Raw genomic sequence first — 21,931 nt, forward strand, 5'->3', positions numbered from 1 at the left:
CATGAGTCAATATCTATAAAAGAAGATAACAAGGATGTGAAATAGTCTACAAATCTAGCAAAGAGCTTTAATGAATTATAAATATAAACATATAATAAAGAAGTTAAATGGTCAAGTGAGCATCCAATTACTTCACTAATCGGTTAAATGCCAAATACATTATGTATTCTACTTGTATATTCATATTGAGCAGCAGTAAAGACTTGCCAATACTTATGAATCGTAATTGAATAATGACTCAACTTTAGAAATGTGCACAAGTAATAAATTAGAATGAGAGATAACGTAGGATTATTATCATTAAAAAATAAATGTCTAAAGCTTGTATATACAATAAATGTGCTCAATTTTATCTTGGGTATTCATTATAATGTATAATTACATTTTTATTCAACTCATGAGGGATACTTTGCTCCAAAATGTATGTAATAATCGAGCATGCGATGTTGTCCATCTGAACTCATTCCAACTTATATGGATCAATTTGTATTAGTTGCAATTTAGTATCAAAGCAAAGTTGACTGAAAATAATAGCTTCAATTTTTATAATATTGGGCACGACTACTACCTAGTAAACTAAATAAATTAAAGATGCAATATATTCAAACTTAGTTTGTTATCATTGTTTGATATGTTTTTTTTTTCCTTTTCAATAAACTAGTCAACGTAATGTACGTATTCGATCTTTCATTAAAAGTGTATTTAAAGAGAAAGTACAAGTAACAAGGATCAAACTTTTCATACTAAACTTATACGCATCTCAAGTTCGATCGATAATCCTTAAAATCAAAGTGATTATCTTCTTATATATCGTTGTAACTCAAATTACTTGTTTACATAATAATAAATATTTTCTATGTGATTTGAGTATATCTTGCCCCATTATTCCAATAAAAATCTCATACCTAAAAATTTTGGGGATTTTGAGTTGATTACTTTTTATTATAGCTACTAGAGTAGAATTATAATGTGCTTCATTATTTTTTATTGGTTGTTCTGGTTATACTTAATGCTATATTTCTTTGGTTTGAAACAGATTTATTTTTTATTTTTTATTACATATAGTGAGGACTGAGGAGGAATAAGATCTTATTTACCTGAATCAAAAAGCTATTAATCTTTGAATTGTAATAATTACTATAATTGTAATTATGAACACTCCATTATGACCGTAAATTTAGAGACCGTAAAGCTTCAGCATGGAGTTGGACATAAGAACAAACCTAAGGAACTAAAAGCTAACATCCCAACTTCTTAATTCTAACGTACCCTTTTCCCCGCGTCGTGCCCTCCGCGCGGTGAGAATCTGCCAGCTATTCAATCCTCCCATGGCTAGGATTTCAAAGAATTGGTTTCAGAGGTACGAAAAAATTTGTATTGTTTCCTCCCATTTGTTTTAGGTTTTGAATTACATAGTCTCTAGGTCTTTTTTCCGTAGCATGTGGACGAAGATTTTGGTATTTGTTTGTAGTGCAATTTCGAGAGAGTTCATATGGAATATTTAGACGTTTCTTAAAGTGTCTTCCATAAAAAATAAGCTTGCGTTGAGTGATTGTTGCTTTTGTTTATGATTCAACTTGATAGGATACAGTTTTACGCTGTTAATCACTAAATATGTTCCAATTTGGAAATTCTATTGAATTTTACTCTTATATTTTCCTAATTGGCATGTTTTATTTAATCTGCATTAAAAAGTCATTGTTGGTGTAAAAAAGAGAGTCATTGTTATGTTAGGGATCATGTGCTGTATTCTGTCCTTTTAGGTGGAGTTGTCTGTTGAAGTTGTGATACTCATATAACAAACTAATACCTGCGTAATGTAAAAACCTTGCTCTTTTTGAAATACCTTTAATCCGTTGTGTTTTCAAATGGCGTTTGTTGGTTTAGAGCCCACCTGTATATTTTTCCAAATGGGAATTTTTTTTTATTGTTTCTAGAAGAAAATGCACGTAGTGATTACAACGAATAAATCCGAAGAAAATGCACCTGGATAGAGCGGAGTGATTACAACGAATAAATCTAGCCGGCGCTAACTAATTTAGGACTGAGGCAGAGGTCATCGTATAGTGGAAACACACTATTGCCTTTTAAGTTAGTCGATTTGAGGAGGTTATAGAAAAAGATTACTACAGTATATTTGAGGAAGTTTAGAATGTCTGTATTGATAGTTGTCTTGCTAGGAAAACTATTCCAAGTCTTCCTTCTTAATGTTAACTGTGGGTCATGGAAAGTAAGTTATAAATTTTCTTTTGCTGGGGGGCAAACTCATACTACAATAGGAGTTCTTACTGTGTGGTGCAGTTGGGTTGGTTGAGTGCTCTGATCTTTATATTACTGGAGTTGACATTGAGAAGTTGCCACTATGTATTTGATAATTAAAGAATTCATAATACAATAAGATTTCACATGGACAAACTTTTGTACATTATTGAGAACTTGAATTGCTGAAAATCTTTTCACTTACTATTCTCGAGAACTTATGACTTTGTATTATGTAAAGTCATGATCATCTTTTTCCGTCTTATTTGGGTGATGGTGGCTTGCTCTGAGAGGACTTACCAGTGATGGCTTTCTTCACCTTTGCAATTGAGTGCTTGACTTTTGATCCAACTCCTGACAATATATTCTGATGTTTCTTGTGAGGAACTCTGATATCAGCATCTCTCGAGACTTCTACAATGACTGGACCTTCAGAACATGACTCTTCTCTTGTTTGTTGACTTCCTTCCTCATCTTTGTCATTGTCTTTTTCCTTATCAGTTATTTCTTCTTCATCTTCAGATTCTTCAGTTTTGTGTGCCTGCAGGTCTTCTTTATTGATCATTACTGCTTTTTCTTCAGCAAAACTTTCTTCCATTTTTGATGTCGCTTTTACTGATTCATGCAGAAGGTCAGGAAGTGCGGCCTTAGCTTGTGTCTCTCTTGATCTGGATTCCTCTGGGGCTTCTTTTAAATCACATTCCACTCGTTTCTCGTTTTTGTAATTTTCCTGATCCTCTTCTGTCTCTGAAGTTTTGCATTTTTCCTGCATGTGCTGGATACTTTTGGCCATTGCACCCAGTTGCACTAGTGGGGTAATGCTGTCTTTGGGCATGCCATAGACATCCGTGCTGCCTGTTGAATCAGTTTCCACCATCTCCAATGCAAGTAAAGGATATGCTGCTTGCTCTTGTATCTGCTTAGTTACATTGATTTCATTGCTCGCCATGTTATCCGTTGCTATCTCCTTTTCGGAAACCTTAACGGATTCCAATGATGTGAAATGTTCTGTTATTTCTTCCCATTCATCCCTTGTTTTTCCCTCTTGTTCACATCCTACTTGGGCACTTGGAACATTTTCAGTCTTTACTTCTTCTTTCTCTGTTTCTTTTGTTCTATTGCTTGTTATCATCTCTTCAAGACCTGCAGCTGTTTTTTGTTCTGATCCAAAAGGTTTCAAAGTTCCTCTTTCAGGTTCACTTATTGTTGTTCCCTTCTCTTGTTGCACATGTGTTGTGTTGTTGCTCGAGGAATCTTTGCCAGTGCTCTCTCTTAAATCTTCTTGTTCCTCCTATGAGTTCATATTTTACCGTCAGGAATCTTGATTGAATGTGTACATTGTAAAGTAAAGAGGGAAGGAGGCAGGGGGGAGTAAGCAAAGATTGGAAGAATGTATATTTGCTTGTATCTTTTAGCTTTTTTATTTTTTTAGTTTTGCCTTTTCCATCTTTGACACCCTGGAACATCGGTTGGCTTCAGTAGACTTTTCTTTAGCCAGCTGTGGCAGATGGGGATTTCATCTTAGTGATCTTTCCTAGAGTAGTTTTATTGACTGTCCTTATAATGTCTGTATATTTTAAGTTAGTCTGTATCCAGCGAACAATTTACTAGATATGATTCAAGTTTTTTATTTACATCAATACTTTGTTTTCTCTCGTTAACCTATGTGCTGAATATTTCATGCAGTTTGAGTTCAATCATTTTCTGCCAGCAACCTCCTTCCTAAACAGGAGGGAGTAAAACAGATCAAATCATGCAGGTAAAATATTGAAATGGAAGATAGATCCGCAATTTAATCTGACCTCTTTAATTGGAGTCTTGATTTCCATAATAACACATTCGCCCTTTGATTCCTTAGCCTCTTCTGGGAGGTCTATCTCAGTACTTCCATGATTAACGTTGTTGTTGTCATCGATATTAATTTTTCCCAGTTCTTCTAGCTTTTCGGATGTTTGTTTTCCAGCAGGTGAATCTTCATTATGCTCTTCTGTATTCATGACTGCACATGTGTTGTACTTTATATGCTGCTTGTAATCATCCATTTCAGCTCCTTCTGACATCTACAGAAAAAAAACAATTTTTCTGATATAGGTAACGTCCACACATTTTTAAGTAAGATGTATGATAAATGCATCCAGTTTCTAACCATTATGCTTTGGTTTTCCTCTCTCTTGTCAAAATTTTCATCTGTCTTCACTTCTGGATTTTCTTCCTGTTTTAACTTCTCCTGTTTGGTGCTGATGCTATTTTCTTCTTCAATGCAATCCGCACAGGAAACATCCTCTGTTTCTGATTTGTCAATGATCTGGAATTTGACCAGTCAACATAAGCAATCTTTTAAGAAATACAGGAGAAAAAGGAAAAAGTTAACATTTAATCAAACGATGCATGGTACAAAAACTTAATTACAATTTACCTCCTGAGCAGGTGCACTGTAAGGCTTCTCATGGTCTGCAGACCTTTGTAAAGAATTGGTGTCTGCTTTTCCTACTGCCTGTTTCTCTTCACATACCTCAGCTAACTGATGCTTCAGTTGTTCCTGTGGATCTGCACAGCTTTGTAACGTATTGGTGTCCGTAACTACTGCTGCTTCGTTATCTTCACAAATCTCAGCTGTCTGATGGATAAGTTCTTCTGTGGATTCAGATATCTTTTCATCGTTTCTTCCTTTTTCTACCGGAGTATCGAGCATATGGCCAATATCTGTTTCTCTGCTTTGTAGCTCAAGCTTATCTGCTGCAGCTGTGTTGTCCTTATTATGATTTTGGAATCCGATATCAAAGCTTTCAACCTGTAGAATGAGTAATTTCTAATTTGGTTGGTATCCAGAAATAACTGAAAGGGTGAGGAAATAGAGAGATTTCTGGAGACTGCTAGCAGGATTGCATGACGCGACAAAACATGATTGCAGTGCATATGCTGCTTCTAGCTTTGATTCAACTCGAGATAATTCGTAAGTTCTATTCATGCTTCTTTAGTGGTTGTATCGGAAGGGGAAACATCAAGTTCTGTTTTGCTAGTTTTTCTATAACTTATTTTACTGTTATAATTTAGTTCCAACTTTTTAAATTTAGAATTGCGATTTCTTGTAGCAGGTAGCAAATCGACATTCATGTCATACTCTGCCTGCTTACACGAAATGTTTCATGCAGTTTTCCGTATATAGTGCTCTCACAGCAACATCTCCTCAATCCTCTTTTTGCAGAAGGGAACAGAAACTGAGAATAATATATATTCCTCTAGGGATTTGTGACCTTAACTAACTTGGAGTTGTGGCTTAGTTGTTGTCGTTGTTGTTGTTCTGAAAATATCATGCAGCAGGAAAATTGAACTTCTAGGCTCATAAGCATGCAACAAACTCGTAGATTCTCAGTAGATGCTTATCGGCTAATTCCTTGTAAGATCTTGCATGTTTACCTTTTCTGTAGAGTCCTCCACCCTCTTTTCTTCTGAAGAAAGTGCAATTAAGTTCTCTGCTCCACTTGTGTCTTTAACCTCTTCTGTGGTTAGATTGTCTTGCTGAAAGTTCTTCACAATTAAAAAAGAGCAATCCAGTGATTTTAGAAAAAAGAGAGAAAGCAAGCATTTCTATTTTACCTTCGTTGGGTTAGATATATGAATTTGAAACAGGCTTATGTGGTCATAGATTCTCACTAGATGCTAATCAGCTAATCTATTGTAAGGTTTTGTTCATTTACCTTTTCAGTAGAGTCCTCCACCCTCTTTTCTTCTGAAGAAAGTGCAATGAAGTTCTCTGCTCCACGCGTGTCTTTAACCACTTCTGTTGTCAGATTGGCTTGCCGAGTGTTCTGCAGAAATTAAAAAGAGCAATCCAGTGATTTAGAAGAAAGAGAAAGCAAGCATTTCTGTTTTATCTTGGGGTTAGATATATGAATTGGAAACAGGCTTATGTGGTCACTTAACCTCTTGATTGGGGGTTTCTGAAACCACTTTGCCTTCTTCAAAGTTATTTGCTGCCATCTCTTCTTTGGCTGATGTTAGAAGCTCATCTAGAGTTGTTTCTTCTTTTCCTAGGACATTCTTATTTGTCCCATCACCAGCATTGACATCTTTAAGTTCTTTTATCTGTTTGTAGTGATAGGTTTTGTTATGACTAGTTAGGCACATGAAAGAATATCAAAGCATTGATAGAAGGCCACTTAATACCTCAGTTTCAACTTCTTTGCAAAGTTTCGTTGTTTCTTCGACAAACAATTCTGTCTGTTTTCCTATCAAAGCTTCTTCTTTCTCTACTATATGTGTTCCAGATTCATCAATTCTTTCTGTGGCAGCTTCAGTATCTTCCCTGTTTTGTTCTTTGGGTTCTTCTCCAACTGGTGGTTCTTTAGGTTTCTCTTCAATTATTGGTTCTTCAAGTTTCTCTTCAACTGTTAGTTCTTTAGGTTTCTCTTCAACTGCTTGGTCCTCGGGTTTTTCTTCAATGGGTGGTTCTTCAGTTTTTTCCTTAACTGCTGGTTCTTCAGGTTTCTCTTCTACTGCTGCTTCTTCAAAATTTTCAACTGCCGACTCCTCAGGTATTTCTTCAACTGACGGTTCTTCACCTTTTTCATCAACTGCTGGTTCTTCAGTCTTTTCAACTATTGATTCTTCAGGTTTCTCCTCAATTGTTGGTTGCTCAAGTTTTTTGTCAGCTACTGGTTCTTCAGGTTTCTCTTCAATTGCTGGTTCTTCAGGTTTCTCTTCAACTGCTAGTTCCTCAGGTGTCTCTTTAACCGCTGGTTCTTCAGGTGTTTCTTTCACTGCTGGTTCTTCGGGTTTCTCCTCAGCCGCTGGTTCTTTAGGTTTCTCCTCAACTTTTGGTTCTTTAGGTTTTTCTTCAACTGCTGGTTCTTCAGTTTTTTCTTCAACTGCTGGTTCCTCATGTTTTTCTTCAACTTGTGGTTCCTCACGTTTTTCTTCAATTGCTGGTTCTACATGTTTTTCTTTAACTGCTGGTTCTTCGGGTTTCTCCGCAACTGTTGGTTCTTCAAGTTCTTCATCAATTGTTGGTTCTTCAGGTTTCTTTTCAACTGTTGGTTCTTCAGGTTTCTCCTGAATTGCTGGTTCTTGAGGTTTCTCTTCAAACGTTGGTTGTTCAGGTGTTTCTTTCACTGCAGGTTCTTCAGGTGTCCCTTCAACCGCTGGTTTGTCAGGTTTCTCCTCAATTGCTGGTTCTTCGAGTTTCTCCTCAACTTTTGGTTCTTCGGTTTTCTCCTTAACGGCTGTTTCTTCCAGTTTCTCTTCAACTATCCATTCCTCGGGTTTCTCTTCAACTGCTGAATCATCGGGTTTTTCTGCAACTGCCGGATGGTCAGCAACATCATTGTCGGTATTGCATGAAATTTCACTGTCAGTCTTGTCGTTCGAGTCTACAACCGGCATATTCTACAAGAAGAATTTAAAGTTTCACTTAGTCTTTCAATAGATAAGTAGATGTGAATTCCTTACACATACGGAACTAATAGGATGGTGGAATTCTTTTGGTTGCATCTCGCATAGGGTTATTACACATGCTCAACTGTTCTGCAACAATGATCGTGATTGCTCAGAATATTTTGAGTGCTACCATTGTTTAGTATGTTACATACACTGGTGAGAAAAGGACAAGGAGTTATGCATATAAGAATCATTCTAACGAGAGAAGAAGGTGTTCATATCTTAATCTCCAGATGGTTTTAGTAATTGTCAACTGCCGAGCATTATATCAAGTTAACAGATGTCTACATGATGATTTTTGGGACTTCTTATTTTAGCAAGATTCCTGTTTATAACTGAAATACAGTTGCCGTGGCCTAGTGGTTTAAGTCCTTGGTTTCTAGCTTAACGTCATGTGAATTCTCTTAAGGTCATATTTTGGAATTCCCCGAGAAAGAGTTTCCACTGCCTCTTCCTTTATTAACTGATAATTCTCCAAGAAGAATCTTTCTTTTTGTCAATGTTAAAAGAGTCTGCCGAAGAAAACCAATAAAATGATCAGAATAAATGCATGAAGGCATCTACCTGCAATATTTGAAATTTGCTTAAACCTTCCCTTGCAACTTATTGTTTCAAAGACTCAAAGGAATACTCGATTTGCAATGTCAATGGTCCGTTCTTTTTCAGAAAAATAAGTCATACCCATTTGTCAGCATTTGGCTAATTTTTGTTTCGACTTAGTTTTCAAAAGAAGCGCATATGAATCCCAATGATACTAGGATGTCTCACTTGTAATAGCCTCGAACAAAATAAATAAATAAACAAATAAAAGAGCAAAGATGGTTGATATTTGTGCAATAGAATATACTCTATCAGCGGTGAATTAATTTTCTATTTCTTGTATATATCATCTTATCATCTATTGTTTCCCATTTTGTGCAATAACTACAGAATAAACAAAAACTCTGGGAAAGGAAGTGAAGACTTATTTTGTTTTATATGGAGAACTTTAAATTTATAGTAGTTAGTAGTTACTACGAACTATATACTTCAAATACTTTCAGACTTGAATTTTAATATTTCTCCCAGAAAGACAAGGTGGCAAGATAATTCATATGCATGCAATAAACTTAAGACCCTCAGTGAATGGTTGTCATATGAGTGCCTTGATGCTAATTGGCTGATTCATTCTCAGGTTCTCATTTCGTTTAACTTTTCAATAGAGCCTTCACAACTAATTTCTTCTGAAGAAACTACCACGAAGTTCTCGACTCCATGCTCATCTTTCAATAAAGCTTCATCTCTGATTAAATTAGCTTGTTGAAAGTTCTGCAGATTTGAAAAAGAGGGAATTTTGTGATTTTAGTAGAAAGAGAGAAGGCATCTTTATATCTGAGAGTTACATATATGAATTAAGAACAGGCTTCTATGGTCACTTAAACTCTTGACTGGGAATCTCTGAAACCACTTGGCCTTTTTCAGAGTTCTTGGTACCAATTTCTTCTTTGGTGGACGTCAGAATTTTGTCCAAAGTCTTTTCTTCTTTTTCCATAATGTTTTTATTTGTTCCATTCCATCACCAGCATTTATATCTTTAAGTTTGTTTATATGTTTTGAAGTTATAGTTTTGGCTATCATTAGTCTATGGACAGGAAAGATCAGAGTATTAATAGAAGCCAGATCATCTAATACCTTTGTTTCAACCTCTTCACAAGATCTCATTTTTTCTTCAACAGCCAGTTCGTCCTGGTTGCGAACGGAATCTTCTTGCTTCTGTACTATACATTTTTCCGTTTCATCAGTTTGTTTTGGTACTTCTGGTCCTTCTGGATGGTCATTTACCTGCATAACCAAGTAGCTCATCAAGTTTAGAACAATAAGGACGAAGAGCAACTAAATTATTTACTTAACCAAGTCTGCTTGATCCTTCTCTATTAGCAATATCACTTGCCTCATTTTCTGTTCCTTTACTTGAATTTGGATTTATCTCAGATTTTGTGCTTCCTGAAGTTTCTTGCCTGATTAGATCCTCTTGACTATTAATGTGCACAGCTTCACCTTCAGCGAACATGTTCTTATTTAAGAAACTATCCCCTGTCGAAGTATTTTGATTGTCATAACCTGCAATATGTCGGTAGTAGTTAATACCACATCTAGTCATTATTGAAGTGACTAGAAAGTGCATCTCTTTGAACCCCCAAAAAAGTGCTTGTTACATCCATATTGGAATTTATGGCTTAATGAATGCTGCTAGCCCTAATATCTTAGCAAAAGCATATCATAGGATTTCTTTATTATATCAATGTAGTAATAAATAAATTATGTTCATATATGTAATGATAGATGATCATTATTGCTAAATACTGTGGATGTGCATTCTACTTTTTCGAGGTTTCTCCAAAACAGAAAGGCATCTTGTCTCTGGTGCTTCTCTCCATTTCAGCTTCCTTTTAGAGATTGGTTCCATTTGTATTTTTCTCTACTTTTTGCGAGTAAGACTATGGTTAAATCGATTTGATCTGTTATCTAAAGTGTGTCACCATTTTCCATTGCAAATAAAATCAATTGGATAGGGAAAGCATGTCTGTGAACTAGTATTACTCACTCTGTGGTGTAAACTTCTGTTCTTCAGTGAAAGAAGCCTCATCCTTCTGCTTTATGTTATCTTCATCTCTCTGCATTGCATCATCGATTTCTGATATTTCTCGAGAATCTAGCTGTTGCACATTTTTAGGTTCGTCAATACTAATTGGTTCTCCCAATATTGGGTTGGTCATTGTTGTCCCTTGAGCAGGCGGATGGCTTAGCATAGCTGTTGGCAGACTGCTGCTTGCTTCATTTGCATTCTGGTTATGCTTTGCCTCTTTTATGGGAGCTTCGGTTTCTTCCCTGCTTTGTTCTTCCGGCTTTTCTTTAACTGATGGTTCTTCAAGTTTCTCTTCAACCACTAGTTCTTCAGCTTTTTCGTCAACTACTGGTACCTCAGGTTTTTCTTCAACTGGCGGTTCCTCGGGGTTCTGTTCAACTGCTGTTTCCTCAGGGTTCTGTTCAAAAGCTGGTTCCTCAAGTTTATCTTCAACTGCCAGTTTCTCAAGTTTTCCTTCAATTGCTGGTTCTTCAGGTTTTTCTTCAACTGTTGGTTCATCAGGTTTATCCTCAACTGCTGGTTCTTCATCCTCAACTGCTGGATTATCAGCAACATCTTTTTTGGTAGTGCATGTAATTTTACTGCCAGTCTTACCATTTGAGTCTACAACAGGCATATTCTGCAAGAAGAATTGAAGGTTTCACTTAGTCTTTCAATAAATAAGCATATGTGAATTCCTTGCACATACAAGACTATTAGGATGGGCGAACTTTGTGATAGTGCTTGATCCTCACCTTTTCGCGGAAAGTTACCTTTTCAGGTTTCTCTTTTTCAGTTGCTGGTTTATCAAGTTTCTCTTCAACTGTTGGTTCTTCAGGTGTTTCTTCCCATGCTGGTTCTTCAAGTGCTTCTTCCCGTGCTGCTGGTTTTTCAGGCTTCTCTTCAACTACTGATTTTTCAGGTGTCTCCTCAACTGCTAGTTCTGCAGGTTTCTCCAATATAACTACTGGTTCTTCATATTTTTTTTCAATTGCTAGTTCTTCAGGTTTTGCCTCAACTGCTGGATAGTCAAAAACATCATTGTTGGCATTGCATGGAATTTCACTGTTAATCTTGTCCTTTGAATCTACAACTGGCATATTCTGCAAGAAGAATTTAAAGTTTCACTAAATCTTTCAGTAGATAAGTAGATGTAAATTCCTTGCACGTATAGAGCAAGGAATCTCTGTGACAGTGCTTGATCACCTTTTCCAGGAGAGTTACGGCTTCAGGTTTCTCTTTTTCAACTGCTGTTTTTTTAGGTTTCTGTTCAATAGCTAGTTCTTCAACTGTCTCTTCAACTGTTGATTTGTCAGGTTTCTCTTCAACTGCTAGTGCTTCAGGTGTTTCCTCCCCTGCTTGCTCTCCAAGTGTTTCTTCAGTTGCTAGTTTTTCAGATTTCTCCTCTATCACTGATTTTTCAGGTTTATCCTCAACAATTGGTTCTTCAAGTTTCTCCTTAGCCATTGGTTCTTCAGGTTTTTTCTCAATCGCTGGTTCTTCAGGTTTTTCCTCAACTGCTGGATAGTCAGCAACATCATTGTTGGTATTGCATGGAGTTGCACTGTTATTCTTCTCGTTTAACTCTATAATTGGTATATTCTGCAAGAAGAATTTAAAGTTTAACTTAATCTTCCAACAGGCAAATGTGAATTGTTGCGCATACATAACTAATAGGATGGATAAAATTTGTGATTGTGCTTGATCCTCACCTTTTCCAAGAGAGTTACTTTTTCATGTTTCTCTCCGACTGCTGTTTTTTCAGGGTTCTTTCCAACTGCTAGTTCTTCAGGTGTTTTTTCAACTGCTGGTTCTTCAGGTTTCTCTTCAAATGCTAGTTCTTTAGATGTTTCTTCCCATGCTGGTCCTGCAGGTGTTTGTTCAACTACTGGTTCTTCTGATTTCTCTTCAACTGGTGGTTCGTCAAGTTTCTCCTCGACTGCTGGTTCTTCAGGTTTCTTTTCCACAGCTGGTTCTTCAGGTTTCTCTTGCACTGCTGGTTCATCAGCTTTTTCCTTAATCGCTGGTTCTTCAGGTTTCTCTGTGGCCACTGGTTCTTCAGGTTTCTCTTCAATTGCTTGTTCTTCATGTTTTTCTTCAACTGTTAGTTCTTCAGGTTTATCTTCAACTGCTGGATAGTCAGCACCATCATTGTTGTTATTGCCTGGACTTTCAACGTCAATCTTGTCCTTTGAGTCTACAATTGGCATATTCTGCAAGAAAAATTGAAAGTTTGACTTAGTCTTTCAGTAGATTAACATATGTGAGTTCCTTGCACATATAAAGCTAATAGGATGGATAAATTTTGAAACAATGTTTAATCCTAACCTTCTTTAGGAGAGCTTCTGTTTCAGGTTTCTCCTCTTCAATTGTTGGGTTTTCATGTTTCTCTTCAATAACTAGTTCTGCAGGTGTCTCTTCAGTAATTGGTTCTTCTAGCTTCTCTTCAACTGCTAGTTCTTCATGGGTTTCCTCTCCTGCTAACTCTTCAAGTTTCTGCTCAATCGTTGGTACTTCAGGTTTCTCCTTAATCGCTTGTGCATCAGGTTTCTCTTCAACCACTGGTTCATCAGTTGTTTCCTCAATTGTTGTTTTTTCAAGATTTTCCTCAACTGCTGGATAGTAAGCAACATCATTGTTGGTGTTGCATGGAATTTCACAGTCAGTCTTGTCGTTCGAGTCTACAACTGGCATATTCTGTAAGAAGAATTTAAAGTTTCACTTAGTCTTTCAATAGATAAGCAGATCTGAAAAGCTTGCACATATAAAACTATTAGGATGGACAAACTTTGTGACAATGCTAGATCCTCACCTTTTCTAGGAGAGTTACCCTTTCAAGTTTCTCATCTTCAATTGTTGGTTCTTCAAGTTTCTCTTCAACGGTTTGTTCTTCAGGTTTCTCCTCAACTGCTGGTTCTTTAGGTTTCTTCTCAATTATTGGTTCTTCACTTTTCTCCTCAATTGCTGGTTTTTCAGGTTTCTCTTCAACCGCTAATTCTTCAGGTTTCTCCTCAACTGTTGGTTCTTCAAGGTTTTCCTCAACTGCTACGTATTCAGCAACATCGTCGTTGGTATTGCATGGAATTACACTGTCAGTCTTATCATTGAAATCTACAACTGGTATATTCTGCAAGAAGAATTAAAGTTTCACTTAGTCTTTCAATAGATAAGTAGATACGAATTATTGCACATACAGAACTAGTAGGATGGCTAAAATTTGTGACAATGTTTGATGCTCACCTTTTCCAAAAGAGTTACCTTGTCAGATTTTTCCTCTTCAACTGCTGGTTCTTCTGGTTTCTCTTTAAACGCTTGTTCTTTAGGTGTTACTTCCAGTGTTGGTTCTTCAGGTGTTTCTTCAATTACTGATTTTCCAGGTTTCTCTTCAAGAGTTGGTTCTTCAAGTTTCTCCTCAACAATTGGTTCTTCAGGTTTCTCTTCCGTTGCTGATTTTTCAGGTTCCTCATTAACTGCTGGTTCTTCAGGTTTTTTCCTAACCGCTGGTTCTTCAGGCTTCTTTTCCACTGACGGTTCTTCAGGTTTTACCTCAACCGCTGGTTCTTCAGTTTTTTTCATTAATGCTGATTCTTCAGATTTCTCTTCAATTGCCGGTTCTTCATGTTTTTCCTCAACTACTGGTTCTTCAGTTTTTTCCTTAACTGCTACATAGTCAGCAATATCATTGTTGTTGTTGTAGGGAGTTGCATTGTCAGTCTTGTCCTTTGAGTCTGCAATTGGTAAATTCTGCAAGAAAATTTAAAGTTTCACTTGGTCTTTCAGTGGATAAACAGATGTGAATTCGTTGCATATATAGAGCTAATAGGATGGATAAACTCTGTGACACTGCTTGTTTCTTACCTTTTCCTGGAGAGTTACTGTTTCAAGTTTATCCTCTTCATTTTCTGGGTTTCCAGGTTTATCTTCAAGAACTAGTTCTTTAGGTATCTCTTCAACTGTTGGTTCTTTAAGTTTCTCTTCAAGTGCTAGTTCTTCAGATGTTTCCTCCCCTGCTACCTCTTTAGGTGATTCTTTAGCTGCTGGTTCTTCAGGTTTCTTTTCAGCCGCTGGTTGTTGAGATTTCTCCTCGACTAGTTCGTCAGATTTCTCCTCAATCATTGGTTCTTCAAGTTTCTCCTCAACCATTTGTTTTTCAGGTTTCTCAACCACTGGTACATCAGGTGTCTCTTCATCAACAAGTTCTTTAGATTTTCCTTCAATTGCTGGTTCTTCGGGGTTTCCCTCAACTTCTGGAAAGTGGGCAGCATCGTTGTTGGTATTGCATGGAAGTTCACTGTCAGTCTTGTCGTTCGAGTCTACAACTAGCATACTCTGCAAGAAGAATTTTGAAGTTTCACTTGGTCTTTCAATAGGTAAGCAGATGTGAATTGTTGCACATACACAACTAATAGTAATAAGATGGATAAACCTTTTGACAATGCTTGATCCTCACCTTTTCTAGGAAAGTTACCCTTTCAGATTTCTCCTTTTCAATTATTGATTCTTCAGGTTTCTTCTCAACTATTGGTTCTTCATGTTTCTCCTCAATTGTTGGTTTTTCGGGTTTCTCTTCAACTGCTAGTTCTTCAGGTTTCTCCTCAATTGTTGGTTTTTCGGGTTTCTCTTCAACTGCTAGTTCTTCAGGTTTCTCCTCAACTGTTGGTTCTTCATGTTTTTCTTCAACTGCTGGTTCAAGGTTTTCCTCAACTGCTACATATTCAGCAACATCATTGTTATTGCATTGAATTTCACGGTCAGTCTTGTCGTTGAAATCTACAGCTGGCATATTCTGCAAGAAGAATTTAAAGTTTCATTTAGTCTTTCAATAGATAAGCATATGTGAATCGTTGCACATAGATGGATAAACTATGTGATAATGCTTGATACTCACCTCTTCCATAAGAGTTACCTTTTCAGGTTTCTCCTCTTCAACTGCTGGTTCTTCTGGTTTCTCTTCAAATGCTAGTTCTTTAGGTGTTTCTTCCCATGTTGGTTCTTCAGGTGTTTCTTCAATCAGTGGTTTTTCAGGTTTCTCTTCAACAGTTGGTTCTTCAAGTTTCTCCTCAACAATTGGTTCTTCAGGTTTCTCTTTCATCGCTGATTTTTCAGGTTCCTCATTTGCTGCTGGTTCTTCAGGTTTTTCCCCAGCCGTTGGCTCTTCAGGTTTTTCTTTCCCTGCTGGTTCTTCAGGTTTTACCTTTGCCGCTGGTTCTTCAGGTTTCTCCATAACTGCTGGTTCTTCAAATTTCTTTTCAATTGCAGGTTCTTCATGTTTTTCTTCAACTACTGGTTCTTCAGGTTTTTCCTCAACTGTTGCATAGTCAGCAATATCATTGCTGGTATCGCATGGAATTGCAATGTCAGTCTTGTCCTTTGAGTCTGCAATAGGCAAATTCTGCAAGAAAATTTAAATTTTCACTTAGTATTTCAATAGATAAACAGATATGAATTCGTTACACATATAGAACTAATAGGATGGATAAACTCTGTGACACTGCTTAAGGAGAGTTACCGTTTCAGGTTTCTCCTCTTTATTTGCTGGTTTTTCAGTTTTATTTTCAACAACTAGTTTTTCATCTGTCTGTTCAATCGTTAGTTCTTCAGGTTTCTCTTCAAGCGGTAGTTCTTCAGCTGTTTCCTCCCCTATCTGCACTTGTTTTTCTTTAGTTGCTGGTTCTTCAGGTTTCTCTTCAGCTGTTGGTTCTTCTGGTTTCTCCTCAACTGTTGGTTCTTCAGGTTTTTCTTTAACTTCAGGTTCTTCAGGGTTTTCCTCAACTTCTGAAAAGCGAGCATCATTATTGTTGGTAATGCTTGGAATTTTACTGTCAGTTTTGTCGTTCGAGACTACAACTGGCATACTCTGCAAGAAAAGAACTTTAAAGTCTTACTTAGTCTTTCAGTAGGTAAGCATATGTAAATCGTATCGTATACACAACTAATAAGATGGATAAACTTTGTGACAATACTTGATCCTCACCTTTTCCAGGAGAGTTACCCTTTCAGGTTTCTCCTCTTCAATTGTTTGTTCTTCATGTTTCTCCTCAATTGTTGGTTCTTCAGGTTTCTTCTCAAATGCTGGTGCTTCACGTTTCTCCTCAATTGATGGTTTTTCAGATTTCTCTTCAACAGCTGGTTCTTCAGGTTTCTTCTCAACCGTTGGTTCTTCAGGTTTTTCTTCAACTACTGGTTCTTCAAGGTTTGCCTCAACTGATACATAGTCGGCAACATCATTGTTGGTATTGCATGGAATTTCACTGTTAGTCTTGTCATTGAAATCTACAACTGACATATTCTGCAAGAAGAATTTAAAGTTTCACTTAATCTTTCAATAGATAAGTAGATATGAATCTTTGCACGTACAAAACTAATAGGATGGATAAACTTTGTGATAGTGCTTGATCCTCACCTTTTCCAAGAGAGTTACCTTTTCAGATTTCTCCTCTTTAACCACTGGTTTTTCAGATTTCTCTTCAACTGCTAATTGTTCAGGTGTTTCTTCAGCAGTTGGTTCTTCAGGTTTCTCTTCAAATTCTAGTTCTTCCGGTGTTTCTTCCCGTGTTGGTTCTTCAGCTTTTTCTTCAACTACTAGTTCTTTAGGTTTCTCTTCAGCTGCTGGTTTTTCATGTTTCTCCTCGACCTCTGGTTCTTCAAGTTTTTCTTCCACAGCTGGTTTTTCAGGTTTTTCCTCAATCGCTGGTTCTTCATGTTTCTCCGTAACCGCTAGTTCTCTAGGTTTCTCTTCAACAGTTGGTTCTTCATGTTTTTCTTCAACTGCTGGTTCTTCAGGTTTTCCCTCAACTTCTGGATAGTCAACAGCCTCATGATTGGTATTGCATGAAATTTCATTGTTTGTCTTGTCGTTCGAGTCTACAACTGGCATATTCTGCAAGAAGAATTTAAAGTTTCACTTAGTTTTTCAAAAGATAAGCAGATGTAAATTCCTTGCACATATAGAACTAATAGGACGGATAAATTATGTAACAATGCTTGATCCTCACCTTTTCCAGGAGAGTTACCTCTTCCTTATTGTCATCCATGTTGCATTTTCCCTTCAAACCACCATGGATATCTTCTGAACTGGTGGCTGTATCAAGCTTATGGTCGGATGTTGTCTCTATAAGTTCCCCGAAAGATGAGTTTCCAATCTCGTCACCAGTGACAAGCAAGAGTTCAGTGAGATTCTTTTCCACTTCATTTTCCAAAAAGATGTCATTTGACTTGTTATCTTTTGGAATTTCAGCAATTTCCTGCCCTTCTGCTGCAATTTCTGATGCTTCGTCATCTCTACTTTCTCTTTTTGAGCCTTCTGGCATGTCCAGCTGGTCAGTTTTCCTTTGCATATTTTCCTCGCAGGCTACCTGTGAATCAACAATTTGGACATGTTTTTTTTCAGACTCATTTGCTTTACTTGCTCTGCGATCAATTATAGCAGCATTCTCAAACATCTTGGTTTGGTTTTCTTCTTCATGCTGGCTCGTGTTGGCATCATTCTCTGAGACAGTTCCGATGACGTCTCTTAATGGAGCAGAATTGGTATCTTCTTTGGGGGCTATGTCCTCTCTTTCTTCTGTAAACGAAGATATCAATATGTCTGAGCTCTGAATATCATCAATGTCCTTGGATGTTGTATTTATTATTATTTCATTAAACTGATGTGCTTCTTGGTTTCCATTCTCAATTGAGTTGTCCCCATGTTTCCTGTTCGTATCTGATTCAGCATCATCTAACCTGGTTTCTTCTACAACATTAACAAATGGGTTAACAAGCAGATTCCTAGCACCCTCTCCATCTCCTGTCTCTTTTTTCTCATCCTCTCCTGTTTGGCACTCTGTTTGGGGGGAGATGAAAATACTTCTATCATCATTGTAGTCATTCTCATCTTTGAGTGCTTTCTCATCCTTCGTGTCACCAGGTGATTTGATTGCTTCAGCGTTTGTCCCTTCTGTTCTTTCTAAAATGGATGACATAGTCTCTTTTTCTTCTTTTCCTTCAAAGATTGTTTCACATGAGTCTCTTCCCTTGTCGGTATCAGGTACATGCTCTGTGCTGTCATCTTCATGACAAACTTTTTCTTTTTCTGTTGTATCCTCTCGTAAATGTCCTATGGAACTCTCTTCATAGTTTAGCATGTGTACAATCTGACTAGAGATTGTCTTTGTCAAATCTCCGTTGGGTTTTTCTTGTGTCATGCATCCCTCATCCTTGTCCGAGCTAGTTGCTGATTCTTTTACATTTTGTGTGTATCCGTTTGAACAAATATTTTCATTTGAGCTGATTTCTACTTTTTGGTCTTCTGTTTTCTCCCCAAGGTGGAATGAAATCCCTGACATCTCTTCGCCTGACTTGTTTGGTGTATCGACTGACACATGGACTTCCATTGAACTGCTAATTTCTTCAACAGCCTTGGCAACTGAGGGTGATTCAAAAATATTTTCACCCTCAGTTTTTCCGTTGTTACCTTGAATGGGATCCTTAACATTTTCAACCTCTGAAGTTCTTTCAACCTCAGGTACTGGATGGACTTTGTTGTCTGCCTCCATGATCGGTTTGTCTGATACTGCATATGCTTCACCTAGCAAATTCTCTTTTTTTCTCTGCATGAAGTAAAAATGGTTTTGCTTTATTGTAGCTAAATTAAACAAGAAATGTGTGTATCTAATGTTGACAGAGCAGCACTCAAACATGAACTTTGTCAGACTAACCCTTGCATATTTAAACTGCATATTGGAACAGCATATATTAGTAGATTCCTGTTTATGATTGAAATGGAGTTACTAACCCTGGCCTAGTGGTCAAAGCCCTAATGCTCTAGCCTTAAGTCCCAAAGTATGACCTGCTCGCTGAACTTTCTTTGCCATGTTTAAGAATTACCACAGAAGTAGTTGCTACTGCTACTCCCTTTATTAACCAATCAATATCCAACATGACCTATTTTCTCTTTGAATAATGTATCAGATATTTTTCTTTGATGAGGTGACTTCCATAGGAAACAATAAAACAATAGGAAATGCATTAAGACTTCTACATACGATATTTGAAGTTGTCTTACTCCTAATAAGCTTTGGAAGGCACGTGCAGCACTGTTTATTGCTTGCAAGTGATTTGTTAGTGTCTCCTAAAAAAGATACATTGTGGTTTTTCAGTTGGCTTACTTACAGATGTGGCCTTGGAACAAGCTCCTTAACTTCTGAAAATGTACGCACACATTACTGGTAGGATCTCATATTTCTATATTAGCTTGATCTGACAAAGAATTTAGCTACCTTCTCAAAATTTTCATTGTGCATTGTCATGTATAGAGAATTTAGAGGTCAATGACAAGCACTCAAGCTAGACCATTTATCTCCATTTTTTTATTTTTTATAATGTTTCTAGAATAGGAGAAGACTGATTTGAAAATGTTTTCATAATCTCCTCCTGGTATGTACTGAAGTGAACGGCTTTCTTTCCAGGATAAGAAGTTTGTCTCACACAATTAAACTGAGGAACAAATTTTGGTTCTAAACCCCCCCCCCCCCCCCCCCCCCCCCCCAAAAAAAAAAAGGCCCTTTTCCCTCCTAAAGGACCACACCTTTGACCATAAGAACCTTCTTTTTAAAATATACAGCAAATGGAAAAAGAAAATAGGTATCAATTCCGCCCTGTTTACATGTCAATGTACATAACTTAAATCATTTATGTATATTTCGAAGGTCAAGAGGTTTCTCATACCCAAAACTGGAGGTAATTCGTATTTTACCCTTTTTTGGTTGTAAGTATACTAAGGCCGGTTAGCTGTATTGAAGAACCCCTTTCTTCATCCTTTGTCACAACCAAACTCGGGGCCTATTTTTCTCTCTAATTTGATGGAAACCCACAGGTTTTGAGATTTGGATGAACTAATATGGTTCCAAATGGTGTGTCAGAGATAGAAGTATAGAACTGAACCAAGTCTTCATGCATAGGTTTTTATGTAATGTACTTTTGGATGAATAACTATTGTCCTTTGGAGAGAGTCAAGTTTTTCAATACTACTATTTATTTAAGAAGATGTATCAGATTGCGTTGATTCATTTCCGTGCTAATTTGATGTTTTTCTATGATATTCTTTTATGAATAACTATGGTCTTTTGGGGAGAGTCAAGTTTTTCAGTACTAATTTATTTAACAAAATCTTGTCGAGCATAAAAAATTGCATTGCTTTGTTTCTGTGCTAATTCTTTTAGGATCATATTACCTTCATACACATATCTAGAACCAACCCTTTGTTGTCTAAAAGGCGAATCACAACTAAAGTGTAGAAGTGTATCAAGAATGAATGTCATGTAGGGCTAAAGTTGTTCCGGAACCTTTATATGAACATACAGCTTGGTCAGGATGCTCTTCAATTAGCAGGGTTCTAACTCCTAAGTCCCACGTTAAGTTGTGAGTTCTATTGCAACATAAGCAATTCGAGCCAGTTGAATATCTACTAATTTGTAGACATAATCAACATAAAACATATTTTCTTTTGTATTCAGGGGTGCATGACAATGATCATACATGAAGATGGATATCCTTAATTCCGGTTCTTTAGTGACAAACTTTGAACTTTGAAACAAATGGTTAGTGCTCTAGTGAATAGAATACTTCATACAAGATCTATAGTTGATCAATAGGATACCTACTACCCTCTATTTATACTTCTTAGGGACTTAGTAATCCTGGAAATCCTTATGGAACAAACGTAAAGGTTCCTCTTTCAAATTTTTTACACATACTTTAAGTTTGTGAAAGCAAGCTTGACTACTGCAATATGTTATAGGAGAATTAGAAACAGTTGTGGCTACATGAGAATGATAAACACACAAGACGATGAAGTGGCATGCTCACATAAAGTAAAGCTGGTTGACAAGTGAGTTAACTTACACTTTTGTTCTGTAGAATTTCAGCTTCGTTTTCCATTCCTTTTGCAGCTGATCACGGAATTGTAGTTTTAAGCTTTCTTTTCCCCTCCTTAAAGACTACAAGAGAGTGTTTTGTTTAATTCAACTGGATTGGAAATTCTCATTGCTATAAGTAGACATTCTTTCTCTCAATATGTTAATGTAGGATTGTAATAGTTATATAATCATCAATTGATGACCATGTTGTTAAAGTAGAGAGAAAATGACAAAATCCCACTTGTTAATCCTACTAATATTGTGAGTTGGACATAGATGGGTGGTCCTTTTGAATGATGAGTAGTCACATGCCCCTCTAGTATAGCATTAGTCATCAAATAGTCGGATAATTGTTTCGCAATAACTGTTAAGGATTATGCAGTTGACAAGGAGAAACTGCCAGGAGCACATTACTTTTTACTTTGTCACAAGTCTGGTTATAAATTTCTTTATGGTACAACATGTTATTTAAAGGAGAGTAATGCCTTCATAACATTCCTTAGATAGGTGCGCAGCCGTCTTATTGCCACATTTCACAATGGCTTGAATCTATTTTCCTAAAATTGGTTCAGTTGAATTACTTGATCTTGGAAAACTTTAGCTTGAATTTTAATGTATTTGACAGTAGCTTAAAATTCCCCTACAAATTACTTGATCTTGGGAAAACTAAAGTTGCAACTATCTATATCTATACTATATTAAAAGCATGAAGGCCCTTAACGAAATGTTATTC

At 36.9% G+C, this 21,931-nt stretch overlaps 1 protein-coding gene across 20 annotated transcripts; it reads right to left on the reverse strand.

Moving 5' to 3' along the window:
• Positions 1-2,346: 2,346 nt before the first annotated feature.
• On the reverse strand, positions 2,347-21,408 carry LOC104090096 (uncharacterized). 20 transcript variants are annotated; one of them, XM_070195840.1, is made up of 27 exons: positions 21,185-21,400; positions 17,296-18,891; positions 16,704-17,180; positions 16,275-16,589; positions 15,810-16,157; positions 15,189-15,692; positions 14,751-15,086; positions 14,159-14,629; positions 13,541-14,044; positions 13,113-13,427; positions 12,629-12,997; positions 12,013-12,513; positions 11,507-11,902; positions 11,056-11,403; positions 10,280-10,940; positions 9,626-9,795; positions 9,367-9,516; positions 8,932-9,003; positions 6,873-7,644; positions 6,427-6,743; positions 6,184-6,345; positions 5,958-6,068; positions 5,677-5,787; positions 4,676-5,050; positions 4,406-4,564; positions 4,062-4,319; positions 2,347-3,550 (listed from the first exon to the last, which is right to left on the reverse strand). In XM_070195840.1, the coding sequence occupies exons 1-27, from the start codon at positions 21,218-21,220 to the stop codon at positions 2,522-2,524; spliced, it is 10,863 nt and encodes a 3,620-aa protein (XP_070051941.1). In that variant the 5' UTR covers positions 21,221-21,400; the 3' UTR covers positions 2,347-2,521. The 20 variants fall into 20 exon arrangements, with proteins under 20 accessions (XP_070051941.1, XP_070051939.1, XP_070051940.1 ...); XM_070195838.1 differs by having other exon boundaries at positions 6,427-6,608; positions 6,663-7,644; XM_070195839.1 differs by having other exon boundaries at positions 6,427-7,644; positions 16,275-16,357; positions 16,439-16,589; positions 21,185-21,399.
• Between the last annotated feature and the right edge of the window lie 523 nt (positions 21,409-21,931).

The sequence above is a fragment of the Nicotiana tomentosiformis genome, chromosome 2 (assembly GCF_000390325.3).
Source record: "Nicotiana tomentosiformis chromosome 2, ASM39032v3, whole genome shotgun sequence".
Taxonomy (NCBI): Eukaryota; Viridiplantae; Streptophyta; class Magnoliopsida; order Solanales; family Solanaceae; genus Nicotiana; species Nicotiana tomentosiformis.